At 43.3% G+C, this 24,785-nt stretch overlaps 1 protein-coding gene across 1 annotated transcript in view; it reads right to left on the bottom strand.

Annotated features, from left to right (window-relative positions):
* Positions 1-2,515: 2,515 nt before the first annotated feature.
* The window catches only part of LOC106585776 (retinoic acid receptor RXR-alpha-B), a 44,667-nt gene continuing 22,397 nt past the window's right edge, over positions 2,516-24,785 (bottom strand). The window contains exons 4-11 of the mRNA XM_014172379.3: positions 16,597-16,759; positions 16,252-16,431; positions 13,807-13,976; positions 13,379-13,508; positions 12,959-13,091; positions 12,373-12,464; positions 9,558-9,663; positions 2,516-9,417 (exon numbers count right to left, since the gene is read on the bottom strand). Of these exons, the coding sequence (XP_014027854.1) occupies positions 9,255-9,417; positions 9,558-9,663; positions 12,373-12,464; positions 12,959-13,091; positions 13,379-13,508; positions 13,807-13,976; positions 16,252-16,431; positions 16,597-16,759 (1,137 nt within the window). The 3' untranslated portion in view covers positions 2,516-9,254. The remainder of the gene's footprint in view (positions 9,418-9,557; positions 9,664-12,372; positions 12,465-12,958; positions 13,092-13,378; positions 13,509-13,806; positions 13,977-16,251; positions 16,432-16,596; positions 16,760-24,785) is intronic.

The raw sequence follows: 24,785 nt of genomic DNA, 5'->3' as shown, positions 1-24,785 counted from the left end.
GAAAGAATTACAGTGGAAACACTGCAGCGCCCATGCTGCATGCCTTCAAATGGAAGGAAATCCTGGACATGTAGAGCCCATTAGAAAAATACTTGAGGTTTTAGAGAAATTGGGATAACCTCGGCCCTGGGTAATGCCATGCTGTTTATTAAAAAATTAAGCGGGGTCCATATGGAAACCATCGCAGACTTCATGCACAAACCAATCAAAAGTGCTGCTCTCCCTGCTAATAAGGGTGACCATGACGTTTTCATAATGTTATCCTACTGTGCGGCTTGGTAATGACTGAACGATGGGGATATTTTATCCGTGAACGCACAGGGGGGTCCTGCTGGTATTGTTAGAGCAGAAAAGACATTTGGGGTGAGTACCTTCCAACAAGTGGAAGGTACTTTTTATTAGTTGGTTAGCAAACTTGTTTTCAAAACTCCACTGGAAGCTTGTTTAATGAAGACAGAAATATCAGCCAGGCTGTCTATTTTGGAAGCATCTAAAAACCGTAGACAAGGTTCATTTGAGGCCAACAATTAGTTTAATTTTTTTTTAGAAATGCAGTATGTAAGGGGCATTTCTAAAAGCTGGACCTGTTTTATTTGAGCATGAGCACTGGCTGACATTAGATGTCTGTTGTATAGTATGGGTTTTGATCTGTGTGCTGTGGCCACTGTTTCCACAATCTTTGGGTCAATCACCTTTTGCCAGCTCTAGGCCCTTCACCACACTCATACAAAGCTCTGTAACCCTGATAATCACACCTTATTCCCCAAGGCGCTACTCTGTGAGCTATGCAAACAAACCCTCAAACACACTTGGCTGGGCTGCTACAGGAGATAGGCTCTAATCCCTTGTTAACCTGAAACACTGCTATAAATTAACTTTATTTATCTGACCCGATGCTCCACCGTGAAGCAAATTTTGAGGGGGAGGGGATTGGGGACAGGTTGTCTTGATGTTATCTGTCTTGGTGTGGGTCTGGGTGTAGGTGCTATCGGCCTTGGTCCATGTGAAGACTGGCTCCCTGTGTTTCCTTTGCCTCCATGTGTAGTCAGGGTATTCATTAGAAACTGTTTGTCCTCTATCTGAGACAGGTGCCAAGCCCAGTGCTGCTGTCAAAGTCCTGGCTGGTCTGTGTCTAAACTATAGTACGTCCTCTCACCACGGCTACTATCACAGCACAGTGGCACAGACAAAAACAGGAAATCCATCCAAGACCTCAGGTGCAATCTATAGAATGGATCATTTCTGCAGATATGAAGTATAAAAACAAGGTCTTACAAAGATGTGAAATAGTTGGATTTGTCTTACGGCTTGGCACATTTCTTCCCTGTATCATCATGACATATGAAAAACATTTGTCACCAAAGGCCCAGCCTAAGACTGTGTGAGAACACATCTCACATTATCATGGCTGGTGTCCGAGGGCCCCACTATGGCATCAGGCACTGGGATCTGATGTTTGTCCCTCTTAGAGACAGCACCATGGGCATCCCCCCATCAGAGCCACTTGTGAAATGTGTCTGTTTGAGAGGGAGCGACTGCAGCATCTGGCACAGTGATATTGCTGCCAAAGGCCTCTTCTATGTGTCACAAGGGGTCAGGGGTCATTACGTCAGCCGCCCTGAGGGTTAGTGATAGGACCTCAGAAGATGACTTCAGAGACTATGTGTCTTTGCTAGCGATAATTTAAGATGTACATTGTATTGTTTGCCTCAAATTATATTCTACCTGGCTATGATAGAAATGTGAAGCTATAATATGGACAGTGTTTGATCGTGTATGACCTTACTGATGTCCTGTTTCATTTTCAATAACATCCATGAAGACCAGAAAAAAATCACATTTTTGCTAAATAAATCTAATTTTATGTCAATACTGAGAGGAAATGTAAAGGATTTGGGTACGAATAAAAGTCCAATAAAGGCTATACACTCATTCTACAGTGCCTTTGAATTTAATTTTAATATACAGTAGGCCCACCCGAGGATATGTGACTGTTGTGTTAAACAACTAATGGCTTTTTCTCTAATTCATTGATGATCAGATACTTCAGATGTAACTGGTTCTGTTGCGCTACATTTTTACAGTTGATAGACAACTTTATCACTGTTCCAAACTTAGATGATCCTCTTTTTTAACAAAAGCCTGTATAGAAATCACAACATCTCTGGTGCTGCAGCATGCGCTCATTCGTTGTCATGCTCTGTTGTGGGATTAAAAAGGATTCTGCTTGTCTCCAGTCATGTGAAATGACATAGAATTGCATGAAATGCGTTTATTAAAGGCAATTTTTGTCTAGGACCGCAAAAAAGATAGATTCATGCAGTGCTTTTATTAAATTGGAAATCTTTTCACCCCTACCCTTGTCTGCGATGTTCTGCGAATCCAACACCTTCTGGCTACTTTGTCACTTAATGCTTACAAAACAAAGACCTGTTTCTAAAACTCCATATATGGTCTGTCCTATGAGTGAGGGTAAATGGTAGGCATGTTCATTGCTATTTATTTATTTTATTTTATTTCACCTTTATTTAACCAGGTAGGCTAGTTGAGAACAAGTTCTCATTTGCAACTGCGACCTGGCCAAGATAAAGCATAGCAATTCGACACATACAACAACACAGAGTTACACGTGGAATAAACAAAACATACAGTCAATAATACAGTAGAACAAAAGAAAACAAATAGTCTATATACAGTGAGTGCAAATGAGGTAAGTTAAGGCAATAAATAGGCCATGGTGGCGAAGTAATTACAATATAGCGATTGAACACTGGAATGGTAGATGTGCAGAAGATGAATGTGCAAGTAGAGATACTGGGGTGCAAAGGAGCAAGATAAATAAATAAATACAGTATGGGGATGAGGTAGGTAGATAGATGGGCTGTTTACAGATGGGCTATGTACAGGTGCAGTGATCTGTGAGCTGCTCTGACAGCTGGTGCTTAAAGCTAGTGAGGGTGATATGAGTCTCCAGCTTCAGAGATTTTTGCAGTTCGTTCCAGTCATTGGCAGCAGAGAACTGTAAGGAAAGACGACCAAAGGAGGAATTGGCTTTGGGGGTGACCAGTGAGATATATCTGCTGGAGCGCGTGCTACGAGTGGGTGCTGCTATGGTGACCAGTGAGCTGAGATAAGGCGGGGCTTTACCTAGCAGAGACTTGTAGATAACCTGTAGCCAGTGGGTTTGGCAACGAGTATGAAGCGAGGGCCAACCAACGAGAGCGTACAGGTCGCAATGGTGGGTAGTGTATGGGGCTTTGGTGACAAAACGGATGGCACTGTGATAGACTGCATCCAGTTTGTTGAGTAGAGTGTTGGAGGCTATTTTATAGATGACATCACTGAAGTCGAGGATCGGTAGGATGGTCAGTTTTACGAGGGTATGTTTGGCAGCATGAGTGAAGGATGCTTTGTTGCGATATAGGAAGCCGATTCTATATCTAAAAATATATTTTACTCCAGGTGTCCCTCATTATAAATAACGTACAGTCCCTTACTGAGTGGAAATGTAAAGGATTGGGGTACGAATAAAAATCCAATAAAACGAAACCATAGAGAATAATTTCTACTGGAACCACATAAGAGTTAATAAAGAGCTAAATCTCTTTTGGTTTTCAAAAAAAGATCCAGAATTCATATTTTGTGGGAACAGTTTTCCAAGGAAGCATTCTGAAGATGAGGTAAGACATTTGGTAGTGCTTGTTGCTAGATTCAAAGCAGAAATGTTTCAGTTTCTCATCTTGGAAATCTAAAATTGGCAATGCAGTTGACTACATTAATTATCAACTAGCAACGTCCCCCTGTGGGTTTCTCCACTTTGAAGATTCCTCCACATCAGAGAGCAGATTTAACCATTCAGCAGACGAACAATCCAATGATCTGATCACAATGCCACACGCTGTCTGATGGCAAAGAGAGATAATAGCATAAAAACAAAACCGCTTCATTGGAAAAATCCAGAGGAAGAAATGTGGCCAACTAGTCCGACTCTTCTCCAGTGATTGGAACAGATTTTTTCCCCCCTTTTCTCTGAGACAGAGCGCTGTTCTAATCCTCTGCTCCCATTGTTAGGCCGTGTGTGGGACTTGTATGGGGAAATGACTTTTTGATGGCGGTGGTGGGGATAGTGAGCTTTGCCAGAGAAGGTTTCAGAAGTTAACAGGACAGTTTCTATGTTGACAGTAAAATCTTGGCTGGAACACCAGGCTACTGACTATAAGGGTTATCTATTTCAGTGGTTTTAAAGATTATGTCTTAAAGGAAAAAGGAGAAAGCACAATATCAAGAGCTAGTGAGATTGTTAAAAGGAAAAGGTTTAATCAAGACTTACACAAGATGTAATTCTCATACATCTAAAGCTGATTTATGTTGGCAGAAAATAATGGTTTGGAATCATCTGTAAGCTGTAATCATCTCAGTATCAAGGCCTATTCTAAGTGTCCATTTCAACAAGAGTTCAAGTGCTACAAGAAACGACTTGTTTTGAAGTGTACAGTCAAATAGAAACTGTTGGTCAATATAATAATGTTATCATAACCTAATGTAACCTGATATGACGTCCGTTTACCCAACACTCTCCTTACCATACAGAGGCAGGGAAAAGGGAGGCGAGAGCAGCATGGTCAGTCTGGGCTGAGCCAGAAGTCTCTTTTTATTTCATAGAGCGCGTGAACACTGAGGCTGAATTTAACAATGCTGAGAAGGACTCAGACAGGACAGGCAGGCAGGCAGGCCTCAGGCACACTGGCTGGACAGTCAACAGCCATGGGACCTGAAGTGTGTGTGTGTGTGTGTGTGTGTGTGTGTGTGTGTGTGTGTACAGTGGGTATTGTGGGGCATAGGGTGACCCTGTCTTTCCCAGACATGTTATGGAGGCAATAAGGGGAGGGGGTATCGGTCTTCAGCCAATCTCACACCTATCTTAATTAATCACTAAATGTCATTGTGGAGTATGAAATGATCAGACAGTGGAGGCAGAGAAAGAAGAAGCAACAAGGGTGTGTGTGTGTGTGTGTGTGTGTGTGTGTGTGTGTGTGTGTGTGTGTGTGTGTGTGTGTGTGTGTGTGTGCGTGTGATCTGCTGCACCAGAAAGAGAGTGAGTCCCACCAGCTAGCTACAGCCAGGTCAGATTACTGCTATGTTGTTGGCCTTTGTGCTGATAATCCTGCAATGACTGGCATTTTCCTACCACCTCACCTCAGCCTTCTCACACTTGTCAGCTGTGGCCACCAGCAGGCTGATAGGGCCTGTCAATTAGCAGATAATGGTAGGAGGGACTGGATGTCAGAGAGCCGGGGATCCCGGCAGAGATACATCAGACATTCGTCTCTTTACCCTGGGCTATGATGTTTTGTTAGTGAAGAAGCTCTGAGGGGGAAAACAGCCATGAGGACTGAGGAAACTTGACAAAGACTGGCACATTAGTTAGGGGCTCCCTATAGCTCCGCTTAATTCAAAGAGACATCGCAGCCCAACTCTCTATGAGGACATCAACGAGACCAGAGAGATGGCGGCCGATGAGGCATGAGACAATATGCCCAGCATAAACTCCAGAATTAGGACCGGCCAGGTTGACATTTTGAAAAACGTCCTGTCAACACAACCTGTCAGCCTTTCTTATACATCGTTTCAGGAAGCTGCTGCAAACGTCATTCAAATTGTCCGAAATTGAGGCAACATCAGTGCTGTCATTCACTCACCAAAATTATAAAATTAACTCTAACTCTTAACTTCTAGGACACAATATCCTCAGGGGTTACATTTCAGTATTACCTCTGTATGGTTATGGTTAGGGTTAAAACAGAAAAACTATACAACCTACTGTACTAGAAATGTGAGCAAATGTCTTTAGTCGTCCTCTCAAACAGAATTCTTGACTTTGAGATGTACTCCGGCTAAACATTCTCAGTCATATTAAGTGACCTGACCAAAGTCACAGTTAGGTTTCTTTGACAACATTGTTCTGCAAAGATGCTTTGCCTCTTCCCCAATCACCATTTCATAACAGCCTTATCAACTTAAAAATAACACTAATTACCTTTTTCTTTGGGCAACGGAGACAAATACTCCCCTGGATATGATTAGTCATGTCAACACACATCACTTCAACCTGAGTGAGACTGAGCCATGTTGAACATTACCTCTAAATTCAATCCAGACTACCAGAACTGGCAGGACTGCTTATTGGACTGCCAACACCAGTAACTTATGATCAGTAAAAAAAAAAAAAAGGAGTTTTGCAGAAATATTAATGTCACATTCAATCAGTAATAATTAGGGGTAGCGGTATTAGTGCTTTGAGCTTTGGGAAAAGCAGGATATACCTTATTAAAAATGTGCCACGTCTTTGGCTGTCTTGGCTGTGATATCCCCCCAATTCACTATGCTCCTCCTGTACTAGTTTTGTCAATGCCACTTTACAAAAAAGCAATGTCTCCCTCTAGAGGTATGCATGTCACATAACAGTCTACATATTGCCCTCAGCATCACACATACACATAGCATATTACAGATAGTTGGCATATAGCTTTTCAATAGTAAAACATTTATGATACTTATTTAAACAGTGTACCCTAGACACTGTGCTGACAGAGGCTGTACCCTACACATAATTGGGTCCTCTGTTTAAATGAGTATCATAAGAAATGTTTTACTATTGAAAAGCTTCCAGGCCTTTAATAAGTAACAGTGAAGTACAAGCTGATGATAAACTTCCTATTTGCACAGGCAGAGAAGGCCATCAGAATAGTGTATACACACCTCGCCACCTTTATAGCTAACACCATTCATATTTGTATTACATTATAAAAACGAACAAGTTGTACAAGACATGGCAAACACATGACTTAAAACTATACATCATTGGGGAATCGACATCATGGGTTCATTGGGTTGAATTGGTGCATGGGTGCATTGCAAAATGTGACATCAGCTATAACTGGCCTAGAGTATGGTCTGGCCTGGAGCAGCATGTGTAAATGTAGCCAGGTCTGCAGCGAGTTTTCTGCTCAGGTAAGCCAATAATACATGCTCTCTAAACAGAACAGGTCAAATAAAGACAGTGAATAAATAAATCATTAAACATCCCTATGTACTACATTTGTTCTTGGTTTACTTCCCAGTAAACAACAGTTTGATGGAGTAAGACAGTTGAACTTAGCTCATGAGACATTTATAACCTATATTCTTCAATATTAAATGGCTATATATAATTATTTTAAAATACCAAAAATGGATGTAGATTTCCCATTTAAACGACATGTTGCCATGTTTTAAATTAGGAAAAACAAAACAAGATTATTGTTCATCCTAAATACACCAGTCCTGAGTGGCTCAGTAAGCATTGATGATGCTAAAATACAAACTAATAGATCTGCTTCAAAAAACGTGGTTGAACGAGATGCAGGCTATGTTTGCTGCTATTGTTCATTTATTGGTGGTTATTTCATTTTTAAATTAACTGTTTGTTATAACTGTATTTCTGTCATTTCTGTTATTCAGGGCTCTTGGTCTCAGTATGACTCCCTGATCAAATAAAGGTTAAAATAAATACAATTCAAATAAATCTGAGGTTCCAAAAATATTCCTGGCTGCTCTGCCTGAATATTGTACTTCTGACTGAAACAATTTTTAAAAATTCTCTGCCGTCTTTTGATCTCATCAATCATTATTCTCGTCTGTCTTCTGTTATGCATGGACTGGGAAATGTGGGTTACAATTTAAATTACAGTGCCCTTATCACAGTGTAACTATTCCTGGTATTACAGTGTAACAAGTATTGCACTTACCCAGTATTACACTTGAATAATGTATGATAGGATTGGTTAGCTTTAGGAGTTATGGATAGGGTTACTGCTGTAAGTAACATTGTAACACATTTTAGCAATGAGTAATTACAACACTGCTTTCTTCTCATGTCCTAATGTACTTGGACAGTTGCATTACTTTTGTGTGATGCACCAGTTGGCGGCAGAGACCTTATGTGTGTATTATATCTCTCAGACACTACAGAGAGTCACTTACAGACAGTCCCCTACACCATTGTTTCCCAACTCCATTCCTCCAGTACCCCCACCAGTAAACATTGTTGTTGCCCCAAACAAGCACACGTGATTCTACTTGTCAACTAATCATCAGGCCATCAATGAGTTGAATCAGGTGAGTTTGTCTGGGGCTACAACAAAAATGTTTGCTGTAGGGGGTACTCGTGCACTGGTGTTGGGAAACACTGACCTACACACCTACGCATCATTCTATACATTGGAAGATGTTTACCACTGCTACTCTTTGGAAATACTGACACAAAGCAAACAGCAGCAGCATAAAACCCCATAGCAATACAGAAATGAGCACTACATGTTGATATGTGAATTATCATTAGTGAAGACTGACCCCTTTATTGATGCTCCCCACTACAGTTGCATGCTAGTCATACAATGGAGGCTGGTGAGATGAGCTATAGGAGGATGGGCTCACTGTAATAGCTAGAATGGAATAAATGGAACGGAGTCAAACATGAGGTTTCCATATGGTTGATGTGTTTGATACCGTTCCATTCATTCCATTCCAGCCATTACAATGAGCCCGTCCTCCTATAGCTCCTCCCATCAGCCTCCTCTGTCCTCACAGTGAGCTACTGACTGGAGCCATTCTCTGCTTGACAAAGTTAAGTGCTAGGAGTAGAAAAAATACCCTTGGTTTTGAGCTGAAGTTACCTGAACCATTTTCCCTGTCAAGGGGTTCCAGTTAAAAATGCATTACCCTCTTGTCTGCCGTATATAGTCACATGAGAACATTCTCATTGAGGAGGAGAAGACCAACTATGAGAGACTGAGGTGGGGGTTACATGTATAACAGGAGATCATCCTAGACAACGAGTTTGGCCGGACCATGTTGTTATTATCACAGAATATGAGAATGACTACAAGAGGTAGACCTGTCTAAGGCAGGAGGATGATGAGGTCGCTGGTTTGTGGCACGGAGTCTTGATCAGTTATAACAATGTTCAGTGTTGAATCTGAAGCGAGAAGACATTATCATTCATTGTGAAAAAGGTCTCATGCTTTGAGTTGTTGCAGGCTCTGGGCCTTCAAGACATTTCTCTTTGACACAAAACTATGATAAATACACCTACTGTACATTAAACAAAGCCATAGGTTTGCGGTCCACTAGTTCTTGTGTTCAAACTTACAGTCTGTCAATCAGGCAAATTACCAGTTCTCTTCGTTTTGAGGCAAGTATTGGACAGACAGTCTTTAACTGCAGTGCTGTTTCGTCATTTGGTGTGGAGCTTCCAACATTTCCATGAGGAATGTGTCAACGGGTGTATCCCCTATCAGTTTGAAGAAGAACAGGTGCTCCAGAAACTTGAGGCCAATGGAACGTAGGGCTGGCAATCGAAGTAACAGTTTGGCAAATCTGTATAAGACAAGAACATGTAAAGAGTGACTATGATGATAACGAAACTATTATACATGTGGCTGAAATTACATATGTCACTAAGTACCGTAGAAGTAGGTTCATCAAATATTTGGTGATGACCAAACAATGACCAGTACCTTCCTGGTTGATCAGGGTATTTGTGTTTAGAGTACGCCTCCAGTGAAGCATACACCCCTTCTCTGAGAGCCTCAACCTCCCCTGGGTTTGACAAGCCTTTGGAGTCTACACATATGGAAACAAACATAACGTGTTACTGGTGACACTTTTAGACCAACACACAAAACACATTAAAACTCTTGTGTAATAGAAATGTCTGCCCAGGAGAGGGCAGTAGTAAACTACTTAACATTGTACTGGTCCAACCCAAACAATGGTTTAATTTTCCAAACTGATGTTAGCTTTAAGGTTTGGTTGAAAATAAGCACACTGAGCGTGTAGCGTTTGAGGTCAATGACGTGGACTTTGAAGGCAAATATTATCAGACTTATGAACAGTCTTATGTACAGAGAAACCAGCAAGAAAATTTTAACTGAAGATGTTCGTTTGACAATGGCCTATAAATGAATCATCACAGCAACTAAACTGAGTTAATATAGGCTTCTGTTTCTATTAATCCAAACCATTTGAGGTGTAAGTCATTGAGATCAAGTCTTAAGTACCGAACTGAATACAGTATCTTAGAAAACGGTTGCCTTTCACACACATACTAATAATGATGGCCAATACACTGCATTCGGAAAGTATTCAGACCCCTTGACTTTTTCCACATTGTTACGTTACAGCCTTATTCTAAAATGGATTACCTCACCAATAAACACACAATACCCTATAATGACAAAGCAAAAATGTATATATTTTTTTTAATTAGTGTAAATTTATAAGAAATAATAAACTTAAATATCACATTTACATAAGTATTCAGATCCTTTACTCAGTACTTTTTTGAAGCACCTTCGACAGCGATTACAGCCTCGAGTATTCTTGGGTATGACGCTACAAGCTTGGCACACCTGTTTTTGGGGAGTTTCTCTCATTCTTCTCAGCAGATCCTCTTAAGCTCTGTCAGGTTGGACTGGGAGCGTTGCTGAATAGCTATTTCCAGGTCTCTCCAGAGATGATCGATCGATTTCAAGTCCCGGCTCTGGCTGGGCCACTCAAGGACATTCAGAGACTTGTCCCAAAGCCACTCCTGCGTTGTCTTGGCTGTGTGCTTAGGGTAGTTGCCCTGTTGGAAGGTGAACCTTCGCCCCAGTCTGAGGTCCTGAGCAGATTTTCATCAAGTATCTCTGTACTTTGGTCCGTTCATCTTTCCCGCAATCCTAACTAGTCTCCCAGTCCCTGCAGCTGGAAAAATATCCCCACAGCATGATGCTGTCACCACCATGCTTCCCCGTAGGGATGGTGCCAGGTTTCCTACAGACGCTTGGCATTCAGGCCAAAGAGTTCAATCTTGGTTTCATTAGACCAGAGAATCTTGTTTCTCATGGTTTGAGAGTCCTTCAGGTACCTTTTGGCAAACTCCCAAGTGGGCTGTCATGTGCCTTTTACTGAGGAGTGGCTTCCATCTGGCCACTCTACCATAAAGGACTGATTGGTGGAATGCTGCAAAGATGTTTGTCCTTCTGGAAGGTTCTCCCATCTCCACAGAGGAACTCTGGAGCTCTGTCAGAGTGACCATCGGGTTCTTGGCCCTGACTAAGGCCCTTCTCCCCCGATTGCTCAGTTTGGCCGATGGCCAGCTCTAAGAAGAGTCTTGGTGGTTCCAAACTTCTTCCATTTAAGAATGATGGAGGTCACTGTGTTCTTGGGGACCTCCAATGCTGCAGAAATGTTTTGGTACCCTTTCCCAGATGTGTGCCTCGACACAATCCTGTCTCGGAGCTCTACGGACAATTCCTTCAACCTCATCACTTGGTTTTTGCTCTGACATGCACTGGCAACTGTGGGACCTTATATAGACAGGTGTGTGCCTTTCCAAATCACGTCCAATCAATTGAATTTACCAAAGTTGGACTCCAATCAAGTTGTAGAAACATCTCAAGGATGATCAATGGAGACAGGAAGTACCTGAGCTCAATTCCGAGTCTCATATCAAAGTGTGTGAATACTTATGTAAATATGGTATTTCTGTTTTTTATTTTTAATACATTTGCAAAAATGTCTGAAAACCTGCTTTCGCTTCGTCATTATGGGGCATTGTGTGCAGATTGAAGAGGAAAAACATTTGTTAAATCCATTTTAGAATAAGGCTGTAACGTAACAGAATGTGGAACAAGTCAAGGGATCTGAATACTTTCCGAATGCACTGTATTGTTGATAGTTTAGGAGGAAAGCAAAACATTAAAATGGTTCAGGCTTTACATAACACACTACATTTGGAAAGTAGGCCATCACAATCTATTCCTCTTAACAACCTGATTAAAATGTGTTAAACAGAGACCAGGCTTTTACTTCATATAATACACACACACACACACACACACACACACACACACACACACACACACACACACACACACACACACACACACACACACACACACACACACACACACACACACACACACACACACACACACACACCCGGGGCTACTGGATTTGTATTAGAGAGAGCCTGGTTTATACTAGGATGTTGGTGTGGTGAATTAACATTAAATATAACCCTGCTCTATTTACCTCATTTATATATTTTATATAGTGCTCTGTAACCCAAGTCATACTGTCTTCATATTCCTCCTCTTCACATTTACAAATGAATATGCATTGAACAGGTATACACTACAGTATATCAGTATTACTACTGTATGTAAACAACACAAAGCAACCTTGACTAAGAATAGGCCTGAAATAAGAGTCTTTGTCCCATTCATGTACAGAACAGCTTGATGAGTTGCTATCCAGGATGGAGTGTGTGATGTACAGTAGACCTACCTGGGTTGAAGAGAACGATGGCTCGAAGGCACCCTAACTCAGACCTGTCCATCTGCATGTCTCGCATTTTAGACACCAGCTCAGTCAGCACTCTGTGCAGGTAAAACAAGCTACTTTAATATACTGACAACATTCCTCTGATAGCCTTGGATGTATCGCTGTTTAGAATTCATGGCCCCAACAACTCTTCAGAGACAAAATATTCAAAGATTAATTCATCACTCTGCAAGCATTACAAATGCACAAAATGTTGCATGTCAGATGAAATCTGAGGGAAATATTAATGATCCTACATCAAACCTTCTGAAAAGGTTAGGATTTGAAAGCATGCAAGCATAATTAGGACAGATTTTGCGATAATAAGGCAATGAGCAATGAGCATGTAATGAGCTTGAAAAACCCATGGAATATTTATCAGGAATTTTGAGTAAAATTGGGTTTGTTAACAGTAACACTTTAAATCTTAACTGTAATTATATGATAGTACTCAATACACTATAAGGTAGATTATTCAAGTATCCAATGGTACCAATGAATGGACTAACTGTGATGATGAGGATCTATGAGCCAGGCTGTTAGTGTTTACCTGTCAAAGATGGCCCCCACCCCTGCACTGTGGGCGCTGTTGCGATGCACTTGGAGTCCGTTTGCCAGCAGAATGCTGTCGTTCACAGTGATGGAGCGATGGGAGAAAGAAGCTATGAGGAGCTCATTCCACCCTGAGGGGTAGAGAAGGAAACCTCTAACTGGGTCATATTCATTAAGGCATGCAATGGGAAACGTTACAAAACATTTTCCAATGGAAAATGTAAATGAGCATTTCTTGTTGGATAAGTTAAAACATCCCCTCCTTGTTCAGGTCCATTTGGAGCCTAATGAATATGGCCTTGCTAAGTGGTGGGACATCAAGTAAAAGGCAAGTAAATCCCAGTTGTCAGAGCTGCTCAGTTTGGATAAATTATTTCCCCTTACAGGTTTGACCACAGCAGATGAGATCAGACGATACCTGCTCTTAGGAGGATGACCTGGTCGTCCAGAGCCAGCTCTGAGAAGTGGGGGATCATCTTGGCCCACTCCACCAAGGTAAAGAGCTGCTTGTCTGTTGCCTGGCATATATTGGTCACAGGGTCGTTGGGCTGGGGAGACAGAGTGGAAGTCAGGGGGTCAAGAGTTCATCAGAGACCTGAACTGGAGGGATACAATGAGCTTGAGTTAAATATGGCCTCTACCAAGGGGACTTTTCTGTGGTGGTTTCTAAAGCAAATTGAAGAACATTCAGCTTGTGTCTCATCTATACCTCCCGCCTAAGCAGTTAGCATAATATGGGGGAATGAGGTTGCTTTGCCTGTATGTGATATACAGTGTATGCTACTAAATAGTCATAGAGTATAGTAAGTGATCAGTAATAAGTTATATAGTGTGCAGTGAACTCACTGAGTTGGTGGGCACGCCCAGGCTCCCCTTGATGTATGTCTTGGTCTTTGGCTCCACAGCGAGCTCCGCCTCCTCTATCCTCTCCACAGGCATGTCCTCGTTAGCACAACCTAACGAGTCCGCCTCACTCTCACTCTTCTCCTTGGCTCTCTGGCGCTCGTCCTGCACAGCTGGGGTCAACACATTGAATGTAGCTTCTGTTATAGACAGCCCCATACAACACTGTCCAGGGCCAGCTCAGAGAAGTGGGGAATGCTCTTAGCCTACTCCACCAAGATGAAGATCTCCTTGTATAGCATGACATTTGATATGAATGGCCTCATGAAGAGTTTATGAAAGGTTCAGTAAGCTTTAAAAGTTATATTTTGTTTAAAGTGGGACCAAAGTGTTAATCAGTGGTGTCTCAGTATATGAAACTATTGGCTAAGATCCAATTAAACATCAAACATGATAAACAGTACAATAAGCAGGGAAAGCGTCCGTATTCCACAACGAGAGCTCATTTCTTCACCAGCCATGCCCTGAGGGTAGATACAGGAACTGTGCTGACAGACGCTGAACCCTAGACACCGTGGTAACAGACGCTGTATCCTAGACACTGTGGTGACAGACGGTGTATCCTAGACACTGCGGTGACAGATGGTGTATCCTAGACACTGTGGTGACAGAGGCTGTATCCTAGACACTGTGGTGACAGAGGCTGTATCCTAGACACTGTGGTGACAGAGGCTGTATCCTAGACACTGTGGTGACAGAGGCTGTATCCTAGACACTGTGGTGGCAGAGGCTGTATCCTAGACACTGTGGTGACAGAGGCTGTATCCTAGACACTGTGGTGACAGAGGCTGTATCCTAGACACTGTGGTGACAGAGGCTGTATCCTAGACACTGTGGTGACAGAGGCTGTATCCTAGACACTGTGGTGACAGAGGCTGTAACCTAGACACTGTGGTGACAGAGGCTGTACCCTAGACACTGTGGTGACAGAGGCTGTATCCTAGACACTGTGGTGACAGAGGCTGTATCCTAGACACTGTGGTGACAGAGGCTGTATCCTAGACACTGTGGTGACAGACGGTGTATCCTAGACACTGTGGTGACAGAGGCTGTATCCTAGACACTGTGGTGACAGAGGCTGTATCCTAGACACTGCGGTGACAGATGGTGTATCCTAGACACTGCGGTGACAGATGGTGTATCCTAGACACTGTGGTGACAGAGGCTGTAACCTAGACACTGTGGTGACAGATGGTGTATCCTAGACACTGTGGTGACAGAGGCTGTACCCTAGACACTGTGGTGACAGATGGTGTATCCTAGACACTGTGGTGACAGAGGCTGTACCCTAGACACTGTGGTGACAGATGGTGTATCCTAGACACTGTGGTGACAGAGGCTGTACCCTAGACACTGTGGTGACAGACGCTGTATCCTAGACACTATGGTGATGGATGGTGTACCCTAGACACTGTGATGACAGAGGCTGTATCCTAGACACTGTGGTGATGGATGGTGTACCCTAGACACTGTGGTGACAGACGGTGTACCCTAGACACTGTGGTGACAGATGGTGTACCCTATAAAGTATGTTGTGCTGTGCTGTGCTGTGCTGTGCCGTGCTGTGCTGTGTGTGTGTGTGTGTGTGTGTGTGTGTGTGTGTGTGTGTGTGTGTGTGTGTGTGTGTGTGTGTGTGTGTGTGTGTGTGGTGGGTTCCTATTCAGTAGCACAGCAGAGGAGTATCCTATGGAGCAAGCTAAATCTACTCAGGGTTTTCTAAAGCTAATTAGCTTCCGTTAGCTTCACAGTCCAGCTCAGGCTTCATCCGTACAATGACGGTGGATATTGCTCATCCGCCTGCTGCGAACTCTAGCAGGCTTGTAACTGTGCATGCATGTCGCACGTGGCTAGTCAAACGCCGAACTCTTCAATCCATGGGCAAGTCACTTTTTAAACACTTTTAACACACAAAAAAGCATTTGATTAATAAAATATTTAAAAAGCATTTGATTAATAAAATATTTAATCAGTCTTCTTCCTCAAATGAAGGGGATGATGTCGCAATCTTTGCGAGAGGGAGGGAATCTGATTTCATTGGTCCTCAAGTTGTGGCTCAGACACTTCATTCTGGATAAATGGAGTTAGCCCTGAGTTAGCCTTCCCTGGATCAAGTTAGTTCTTAAGGATTCGTTGCCATAGACATTTACCTGACAAAAATGTACATGACTGGTTATTCCAAGTTGAACTCAGAGTTGACCAATGCTACCTCACTAACTCCTCAAACCTGCTTCGTAGGATACCCTTTTGGTTGGTGCATTGTGGAGGAAGTCAGTCATGTGTGTTTGCGACGGGACAGGGACAGTGGAGGAAGCAAAGCAGCACGCTGACGTTGGTTTCACATGAGTGTCTGTCTGTGCTCACTCTTTCAGGTAATTTCCTGGAGCATACCTTCTCTCTTCATGCCCATGGCCAGACACTTCTGGTAGCGGCAGTACTGACATCGGTTGCGTTGGCGCTTGTCAATCAGACAGTCCTTGTTGTCTCGACAGGTGTACGTCAGCTCTTTCCTCACTGTTCTCTTGAAGAAGCCCTTGCAACCTTCACAGCTATATACTCCATAGTGTTTACCTGCCAGAACAATACATACAACGGTTTAGTTCTTCCCTTCATGCTTGTTTAGTAGAATGACAATGATTTGCATTTTGAGATGAGGGACCCCCCAGCCTGTAGGGCCCTGTATTGGGGATCAGGGAGACGTTGTGGGGCTGTTGTGGGGACGTTTGGGGTGCTGACCTGAGGCGCGGTCTCCACAGATGGCACAGATGTGTTTGTTAAGGGAGAGACAGGTGCATGTGGGCTGAGCAGGAACCTTTAGCACTCTGTTTTGGCCCAGTGGGGGTTTGATGTCCTCTGTGCTGATAATGCTGCTGCTACTGGAGATCACTGGGAAGCTGAGCTGGAAACAAGCAACAAAGAGAACAGACTAGTGGAGACAAAGACGCTCATCTCTCTCATTCTTCGCACACACACACACAGCTGACACGCAGCCACATACAGTCTTGAGATCTTGTACCACAGTTATAGACAGACACCCTTTAGACAAAACTGTGTTGTGGTGATTCACATTGCATCCTCACGTTGCCAACATCCTAATTTTAGACTGGAGAATATGTTGTTCTTATTTTGGCTGAGTCCAACCCCTACAGGTAGAAGAACAACCACATACATAAACCGAATTCAAATCTTTGTAATGAGGGTTTATTCAGGTCTCCTCTTAGACCTTAGATGCCAAATATGGACATTTGTTTTCGGATGTCTTGGATTTTGGGAGAGAGGTTCAAATCAAATCCCCAAAAAATTGTCACATTCACATGGTTAGCAGATGTTAATGCGAGTGTAGCGAAATGCTTGTGCTTCTAGTTCCAACCATGCAGGAATATCTAACAAGTAATCTAACCTAACAATTTCACAACAACTACCTTATACACACAAGTGTAAAGGAATGAATAAGAATATGTACATAAAAATATATGAATGAGTGATGGCCGAACGGCATAGGCAAGATGCAGTAGATGGTATAGAGTACAGTATATACATATGAGATGAGTAATGTAGGGTATGTAAACATTATATAAAGTGCCATTGTTTAAAGTGGCTAGTGATACATTTATTACATCAAGATGGCAAGATGCAGCAGATGGTATAGAGTACAGTATATACATATGAGATGAGTAATGTAGGGTATGTAAACATTAGTGGCATTGTTTAAAGTGGCTAGTGATACATTTATTACATCAATTTTTCCATTATTAAAGTGGCTAGAGTTGAGTCAGTATGTTGGCAGCAGCCACTCAATGTTAGTGATGGCTGTTTAACAGTCTGATGGCCTTGACATAGAAGCTGTTTTTCAGTCTCTCGGTCCCAGCTTTGATGCACCTGTACTGACCTCGCCTTCTGGATGATAGCGGGGTGAACAGGCAGTGGCTCGGGTGGTTGTTGTCCTTGATGATCTTTTTGGCCTTTCTGTGACATCGGTTGGTGTAGGTGTCCTGGAGGGCAGGTAGTTTGCCCCCGGTGATGCGTTGTGCAGACCTCACTACCCTCTGGAGAGCCTTACGGTTATGGGCGGAGCAGTTGCCGTACCAGGTGGTGATACAGCCTGACAGGATGCTCTCGATTGTGCATCTGTAAAGGTTTGTGGGTGTTTTTGGTGACAAGCCAAATTTCTTCAGCCTCCTGAGGTTGAAGAGGCGCTGCTGCGCCTTCTTCACCACGCTGTCTGTGTGGGTGGACCATTTCAGTTTGTCCGTGATGTGGACGCCGAGGAACTTAAAACTTTCCACCCACTCTACTACTGTCAATGTGGATAGGGGGCTGCTCCCTCTGCTATTTCCTGAAGTCCACGATCATCTCTTTTGTTTTGTTGACATTGAGTGTGAGATTATTTTTCTGACACCACACTCCGAGGGCCCTCACCTCCTCTCTGTCGGCCATCTTGTCGTTATTGGTAATCAAGCCTACCACTGTAGTGATGTCTGCAAATGATTGATAATTGAGTTGCAGGCGTGCATGGCCACGCAGTCATGGGGGAACAGGGAGTACAGGAGAGGGCTGAGAACACACCCTTGTGGGGCCCCAGTGTTGAGGATCAGCGGAGTGGAGATGTTGTTACCTACCCTCACCACCTGGGGGCGGCATGTCAGGAAGTCCAGGACCCAGTTGCACAGGGCGGGGTCGAGACCCAAGGTCTCGAGCTTAATGACGAGTTTGGAGGGTACTATGGTGTTAAATGCTGAGCTGTAATCGATGAACAGCATTCTTACATAGGTATTCCTCTTGTCCAGATGGGTTAGGGCAGTGTGCAGTGTGATTGCGATTGCGTCGTCTGTGGACCTATTGGGGCGGTAAGCAAGTTGGAGTGGGTCTAGGGTGTCAGGTAGGGTGGAGCTGATATGGTCCTTGACTAGTCTCTCAAAGCACTTCATGATGACGGAAGTGAGTGCTACGTGGCAGTAGTTACCTTAGCTTTCTTGGGAACAGGAACAATGGTGGCCCTCTTGAAGCATGTGAGAACAGCAGACTGGGATAAGGATTGATTGAATATGTCCGTAAACACACCAGCCAGCTGGTCTGTGCATGCTCTGAGGATGCGGCCGTGGATGCCGTCTGGGCCTGCAGCCTTGCGAGGGTTAACACGTTTAAATGTTTTACTCACGTTGGCTGCAGTGAAGGAGAGCCCGCAGGTTTTGGTAGCGGGCCATGTCAGTGGCACTGTATTGTTCTCAAAGCGAGCAAAGAAGTTGTTTAGTCTGTCTGGGAGCAAGACATCATGGTCCGCGACGGGGATGGTTTTTCTTTTGTAGTCCGTGATTGACTGTAGACCCTGCCACATACCTCTCGTGTCTGAGCCGTTGAATTGCGACTCCACTTTCTCTCTATACTGACGCTTAGCTTGTTTGATTGCCAAGCGGAGGGAATAGCTACACTGTTTGTATTCGGTCATGTTTCCGGTCACCTTGCCCTGATTAAAAGCAGTGGTTCGCGCTTTCAGTTTTGCACAAATGCTGCCATCAATCCACGGTTTCTGGAGGGGGAATGTTTTAATAGACGCTGTGGGTACAACTTCACCGATGCACTTGCTAATAAACTCGCTCACCGAATCAGCGTATTCATCAATGTTGTTGTCCGCCGCTATGCGGAACATATCCCAGTCCACGTGATCGAAGCAATCTTGAAGCGTGGAATCCGATTGGTCGGACCAGCGTTGAACAGACCTGAGTGCGGGTGCTTCCTGTTTTAGTTTCTGTCTATAGGCTGGGAGCAACAAAATGGAGTCGTGGTCAGCTTTCCGAAAGGAGGGCGGGGGAGGGCCTTATATGCGTCGTGGAAGTTAGAATAACATTGATCTAGGGTTTTGCCAGCCCGGGTTGCGCAATTGATGTGCTGATAGAATTTAGGAAGCCTTGTTTTCAGATTAGGCTTGTTAAAATCCCCAGCTACAATAATAATGAAGTTCTTTCAGGGCCGTCGATGTGTCTGCTTGGGGGGGAATATACATGACTGTGATTATGATCGAAGAGAATTCTCTTGGTAGATGATGCGGTCGGCATTTGATTGTGAGGAATTCTAAGTCAGGTGAACAAAAGGACTTGAGTTCCTGTATGTTGTTATGATCACACCATGTCTCGTTAATCATAAGGCATACACCCCCGCCCTTCTTCTTACCAGAGAGATGCTTGTTTCTGACGGCGTGATGCGTGAAGAAACCAGGTGGCTGTGCCGACTCCGATAGCGTGTCTCGATTGAGCCATGTTTCTGTGAAACAAAGAACGTTACAGTCTCTGATGTCTCTCTGGAAGGCAACTCTTGCTCGGATTTCATTTACCTTGTTGTCAAGAGACTGGCCATTGGCGAGTAGTATGCTCGGGAGCGGTGCGCGATGTGCCCGTCTACGGAGCCTGACCAGAAGACCGCTCCGTCTGCCCCTTCTACGGCGCTTTTGGGTCTCCGGCTGGGATCTGATCCATTGTCCTGGGTGGTGGGCGAAACAGAGGATCCGCTTCGGGAAAGTCGTATTCCTGGTCGTAATGTTGGTGAGTTGACGTTGCGCTTATATCCAATAGTTCCTCCCGACTGTATGTAATAAAACCTAAGATTTCCTGGGGTAACAATGTAAGAAATAACACATAAAAAACAAAATACTGCATAGTTTCCTAGGAAACTAGGAACGCGAAGCAAGGCGGCCATCTCTGTCGGCGCCGGAAGTTGGACATATTGAAATGCTTTGTTTGTGCGTGTATACACTGGAAATCTAATGAAAACGTAGATAGAAGGTCTTCAGCAGAGGCTCAGTGTTATAGAAACTGAAAGCGTGTCTGTTGATTATTTCATATGGACCACATGGACGAGGTTGTCTTCTGGGGCCAAGTCAGAGATCTGTACATGTCGGCCACTCTCCATCTGGCTGCAATGGAAAAGCTAGTTAACTAACTCCTCTGGTGTAGTGGTGGAGGTAGAGTGAGACTGCCTCTGAAATGGTACTCTATTCCCTATTCAGTGCACTCACTACCTTTGACCAAGGTCCATAATGCAGTATATTTCAGACACACCCAAAGGCTGAGACTGGGACCGCAGGGTCTTTCTAAATTCACTGTCCTGTATAAAATAGACTGTATTCCTCATCACAAGACAGATCAACAGCCCTGCTCGTGGTTTATATTACACAACTACTCATCCTTCCTCTGAAAGTTTCTAACTTTACCTTCACACATTGGGAGAGGAGGGATCACCATGGGCCACTATAGTGTTCTAATATAGATCTGGACATACACCACGTGGTCAAGCTGCTGCTGCTTTCAACTGTCGCTAGTTTCCTCTCTGACAGGCGTCTGCTAAGCCCATTTAGGTGGCTAATAAAGAGCATTCAACCCATGTGGCAGACTCAAATCATAGGTGATACCATGGGGTCAGGGGTCAAAGCCTCTGATGGGGATAATGAGTCTGTATGAGATACAGACCAGACGTCCCACAGAGCTCGCTTTACTAGCTGACAAGGAAGCCAAAAAGGTCAAATCTGCAGGTTTAATATACACACCCTCTCAATTTAGCCAAATTGGACACACTGTAAATATGTCCCAAAAAAAACAAGTCCATTGTTTCCATGCATACCAGCTCCAATTTGAATTAACCACAGGGTTTGTTATATTAGTGGCAGTGAGTAGACAATACTGTTGGAAAGCCCCATGGTTGAGGATCTAAATGAGTCCTTTAGATGTCACATAAATGTATACAATTAGGCCTATATGATATTATATGATGATAACCGTAAATATAACAGTAAATAAAACACTCAGAGGAGACCGGGGTTGGTTGTCACACGTTTTACTCTTGTATGTACTTCTCAGCACCATTATATCTTACAAGACTATTTTCAATATTAGGAGAAAAAGCAATGTTTTGGTTTGAAACGGGGACCCTTTTTTATCTTCATATCGTATTCCGACATGGAGTTATAAGCCATCAACACACTCTGTCCTCCAGCCCCATCGCAGGGTTGGTTGTCACAATTTTTGCTAGTAGCTTCCTTTTATAACAGGAAATGAAACAATAAAGAACATAGTCTTAGAAATTGCCTTTCTTTGATTGTGTAACCTTTATTTAACTAGGTAAGTCAGTTAAGAACAAATACTTATTTACAATGACAGCCTACAGTGTGTTAACTGAAGAAAAAAAAATATATATACATATGAAATGTGTTCACTACCGTAAGTCGCTCTGGATAAGAGCGTCTGCTAAATGACTAAAATGTAAATGCCTTGTTCAGGTGCAGAACAACAGATTTTTTTATCTTGTCAGCTCAGGGATTTGACCCAGCTACCTTTGAGTTACTGGCCCAACACTCTAACCACTAGGCTACCATATTCCTAGAAAAATGCAACATTTAATGCCGTGACAATAACAAATGACATTTTGAGTATATTGGTGTGTGTATTCGTGTGTTTGCACATACATGTGTGCGTGTGTGGGTGTGACAGAAAAAATATGTGTGAGGGGGAGGCAACAATGGGAGCTCTTTATAGCACAAAGCACAAAAGAGCTGGGGATTTATTGTACAGTGGCAGTGGCAATGTCCCCAAACAATATGGTTACAATGGGTTGGAGTGTGACAAGGGCGTTTTCATGTAAAAGACTCCATGAGCACTAATATATGGACACATACAAATTGGTGTTAAATGGAAGCTAAGAGGCTATATACAGCTGAAGTTGGAACTTTACATACACTTAGGTTGGAGTCATTAAAACTCATTTTAGAACCACTAGAGTTAACAAACTATAGTTTTGGCAAGTTGGTTAGGACATCTACTTTGCGCATGAAACAAATATTTCCAACAATTGCTTACAGACAGATTATTTCACGTATAATTCACTGTATCACAATTCCAGTGGGTCAGAAGTTTACATACACTAAGTTGACTGTGCCTTTAAACAGCTTGGAAAATTTCAGAAAATGATGTCATGGCTTTAGAAGCTTCTGACATAATTTGAGTCAATTGGAGGTGTACCTGTGGATGTATTTCAAGGCCTACCTTCAAACTCAGTGCCTCTTTGCTTGACATCATGGGAAAATCAAAAGAAATCAGCCAAGACCTCAGAAAAAAAATTGTAGACCTCCACATGTCTGGTTCATCCTTGGGAGCAATTTCCAAACACCTGAAGGTACCACGTTCATCTGTACAAACAATAGTACACAACTATAAACACCATGGGACCACGCAGCCGTCATACCGCTTAAGAAGGAGAGGCGTTCTGTCTCCTAGAGATGAACGTACTTTGGTGCGAAAAAAGTGCAAATCAATCCCAGAACAACAGCAAAGGACCTTGTGAAGATACTGGAGGATACAGGTACAAAAGTTTCTATATCCACAGTCCTATATCGACATAACCTGAAAGGCCGCTCAGCAAGGAAGAAGCCACTGCTCCAAAACCGCCATAAAAAAAGCCAGACTACGGTTTGCAACTGCACATGGGGACAAAGATCGTACGTTTTGGAGAAATGTTCTCTGGTATGATGAAACAAAAATATAACTATTTGGCAATAATGACAATCGTTATGTTTGGAGGAAAAAGGCGGAGGCTTGCAAGCTGAAGAACAACATCCCAACCGTGAAGCACGGGGGTGGCAGCATCATGTTGTGGGGGGGCTTTGCTGCAGGAGGGACTGGTGCACTTCACAAAATAGATGGCATCATGAGGATGGAAAATTATGTGGATATATTGAAGCAACATCTCAAGACATCCCTCAGAAAGTTAAAGCTTGGTCGCAAATGGGTCTTCCAAATGGACAATGACCCCAAGCATACTTCCAAAGTTATGGCAAAATGGCTCAAGGATAACAAAGTCAAGGTATTGGAGTGGCCATCACAAAGCCCTGACCTCAAACCTATAGAAAATGTGTGGGCAGAACTGAAAAAGCATGTGCGAGCAAGGAGGCCCACAAACCTGATTAAGTTACACCAGCTCTGTCAGGAGGAATGGGCCAAATTTCACCCAACTTATTGTTGGAAGCTTGTGGAAGGCTACCCGAAACATTTGACCCAAGTTAAACAATTTAAAGGCATTGCTACCAAATACTAATTGAGTGTATGTCAACTTCTGACCCACAGGTAATATTCCACTTCGCTACATTACAACGGCTTGATTTGTTTGATCTGAGCAATTCTTCTTAGCTAGCTACATAGCCGTCTTTGTATCAAAGATAATTGTGTAGTTTAGAGTAACTGAGTAATTATCGAGGCTAGCTATCTTCGTCTTCCTAAAGTAGTCAACACTGCTAGCTGCTAGCTAGCTAGTCATCACTGTTAGCTAGCCAACTTCTACCGACTAGCAGCACCGCAGAAACTATTACATTACAACGCAACGACTTGATTAGTGTAGTGTTAGTGTTAGTTAGCCAGCTACATAGTTGTCTGTGCTGTCTCTGTATCTAAGATAATTGTGTAGTTTGAGTTTGAGTATTATCGAGGTGTGCTAGCCAGCCGCGACGCGGCGCCAGACTTACTCAACACACCTAGTCATCATTAACCCACTGCCAGATAGCCATCCGTTACCGACTAGCAGCGCTGTAGTTACTAATACTTCACAACGGAACGATTTGACTAGTGCAGTGTTACCTAGCTAGCTACCTAGTTGTCTTTGTCATAGCTTGATAATTGTTAATTGATAATTGTTAGCTAGCCAGCTATTTCCGTCCCCCGCGACGCCATTTTTCCTAACCTAGCCAACTATTACCGACGAGCAGCATTGTTGAAACTAAATACACTACAAGGAACGTCTTGATTAGTGTTATGTTAGCTAGCTAGCTACAAAGTTGCTTTGTATCATGACAAGGTGTAGTACTGAAACTACCGAGGTTACCTAGCCAGCTACACGTTCAAAGTCAACAACGCAGCCACTGCTAGCTAGCCTACTCCACCAGCCAGCAG

The sequence above is a fragment of the Salmo salar genome, chromosome 24 (assembly GCF_965601325.2).
Source record: "Salmo salar chromosome 24, fSalSal1, whole genome shotgun sequence".
NCBI classification, from domain to species: Eukaryota; Metazoa; Chordata; class Actinopteri; order Salmoniformes; family Salmonidae; genus Salmo; species Salmo salar.
The sequence above is the reverse complement of the archived record's forward strand: the minus strand, read 5'-3'. Positions and strand labels throughout refer to the sequence as shown.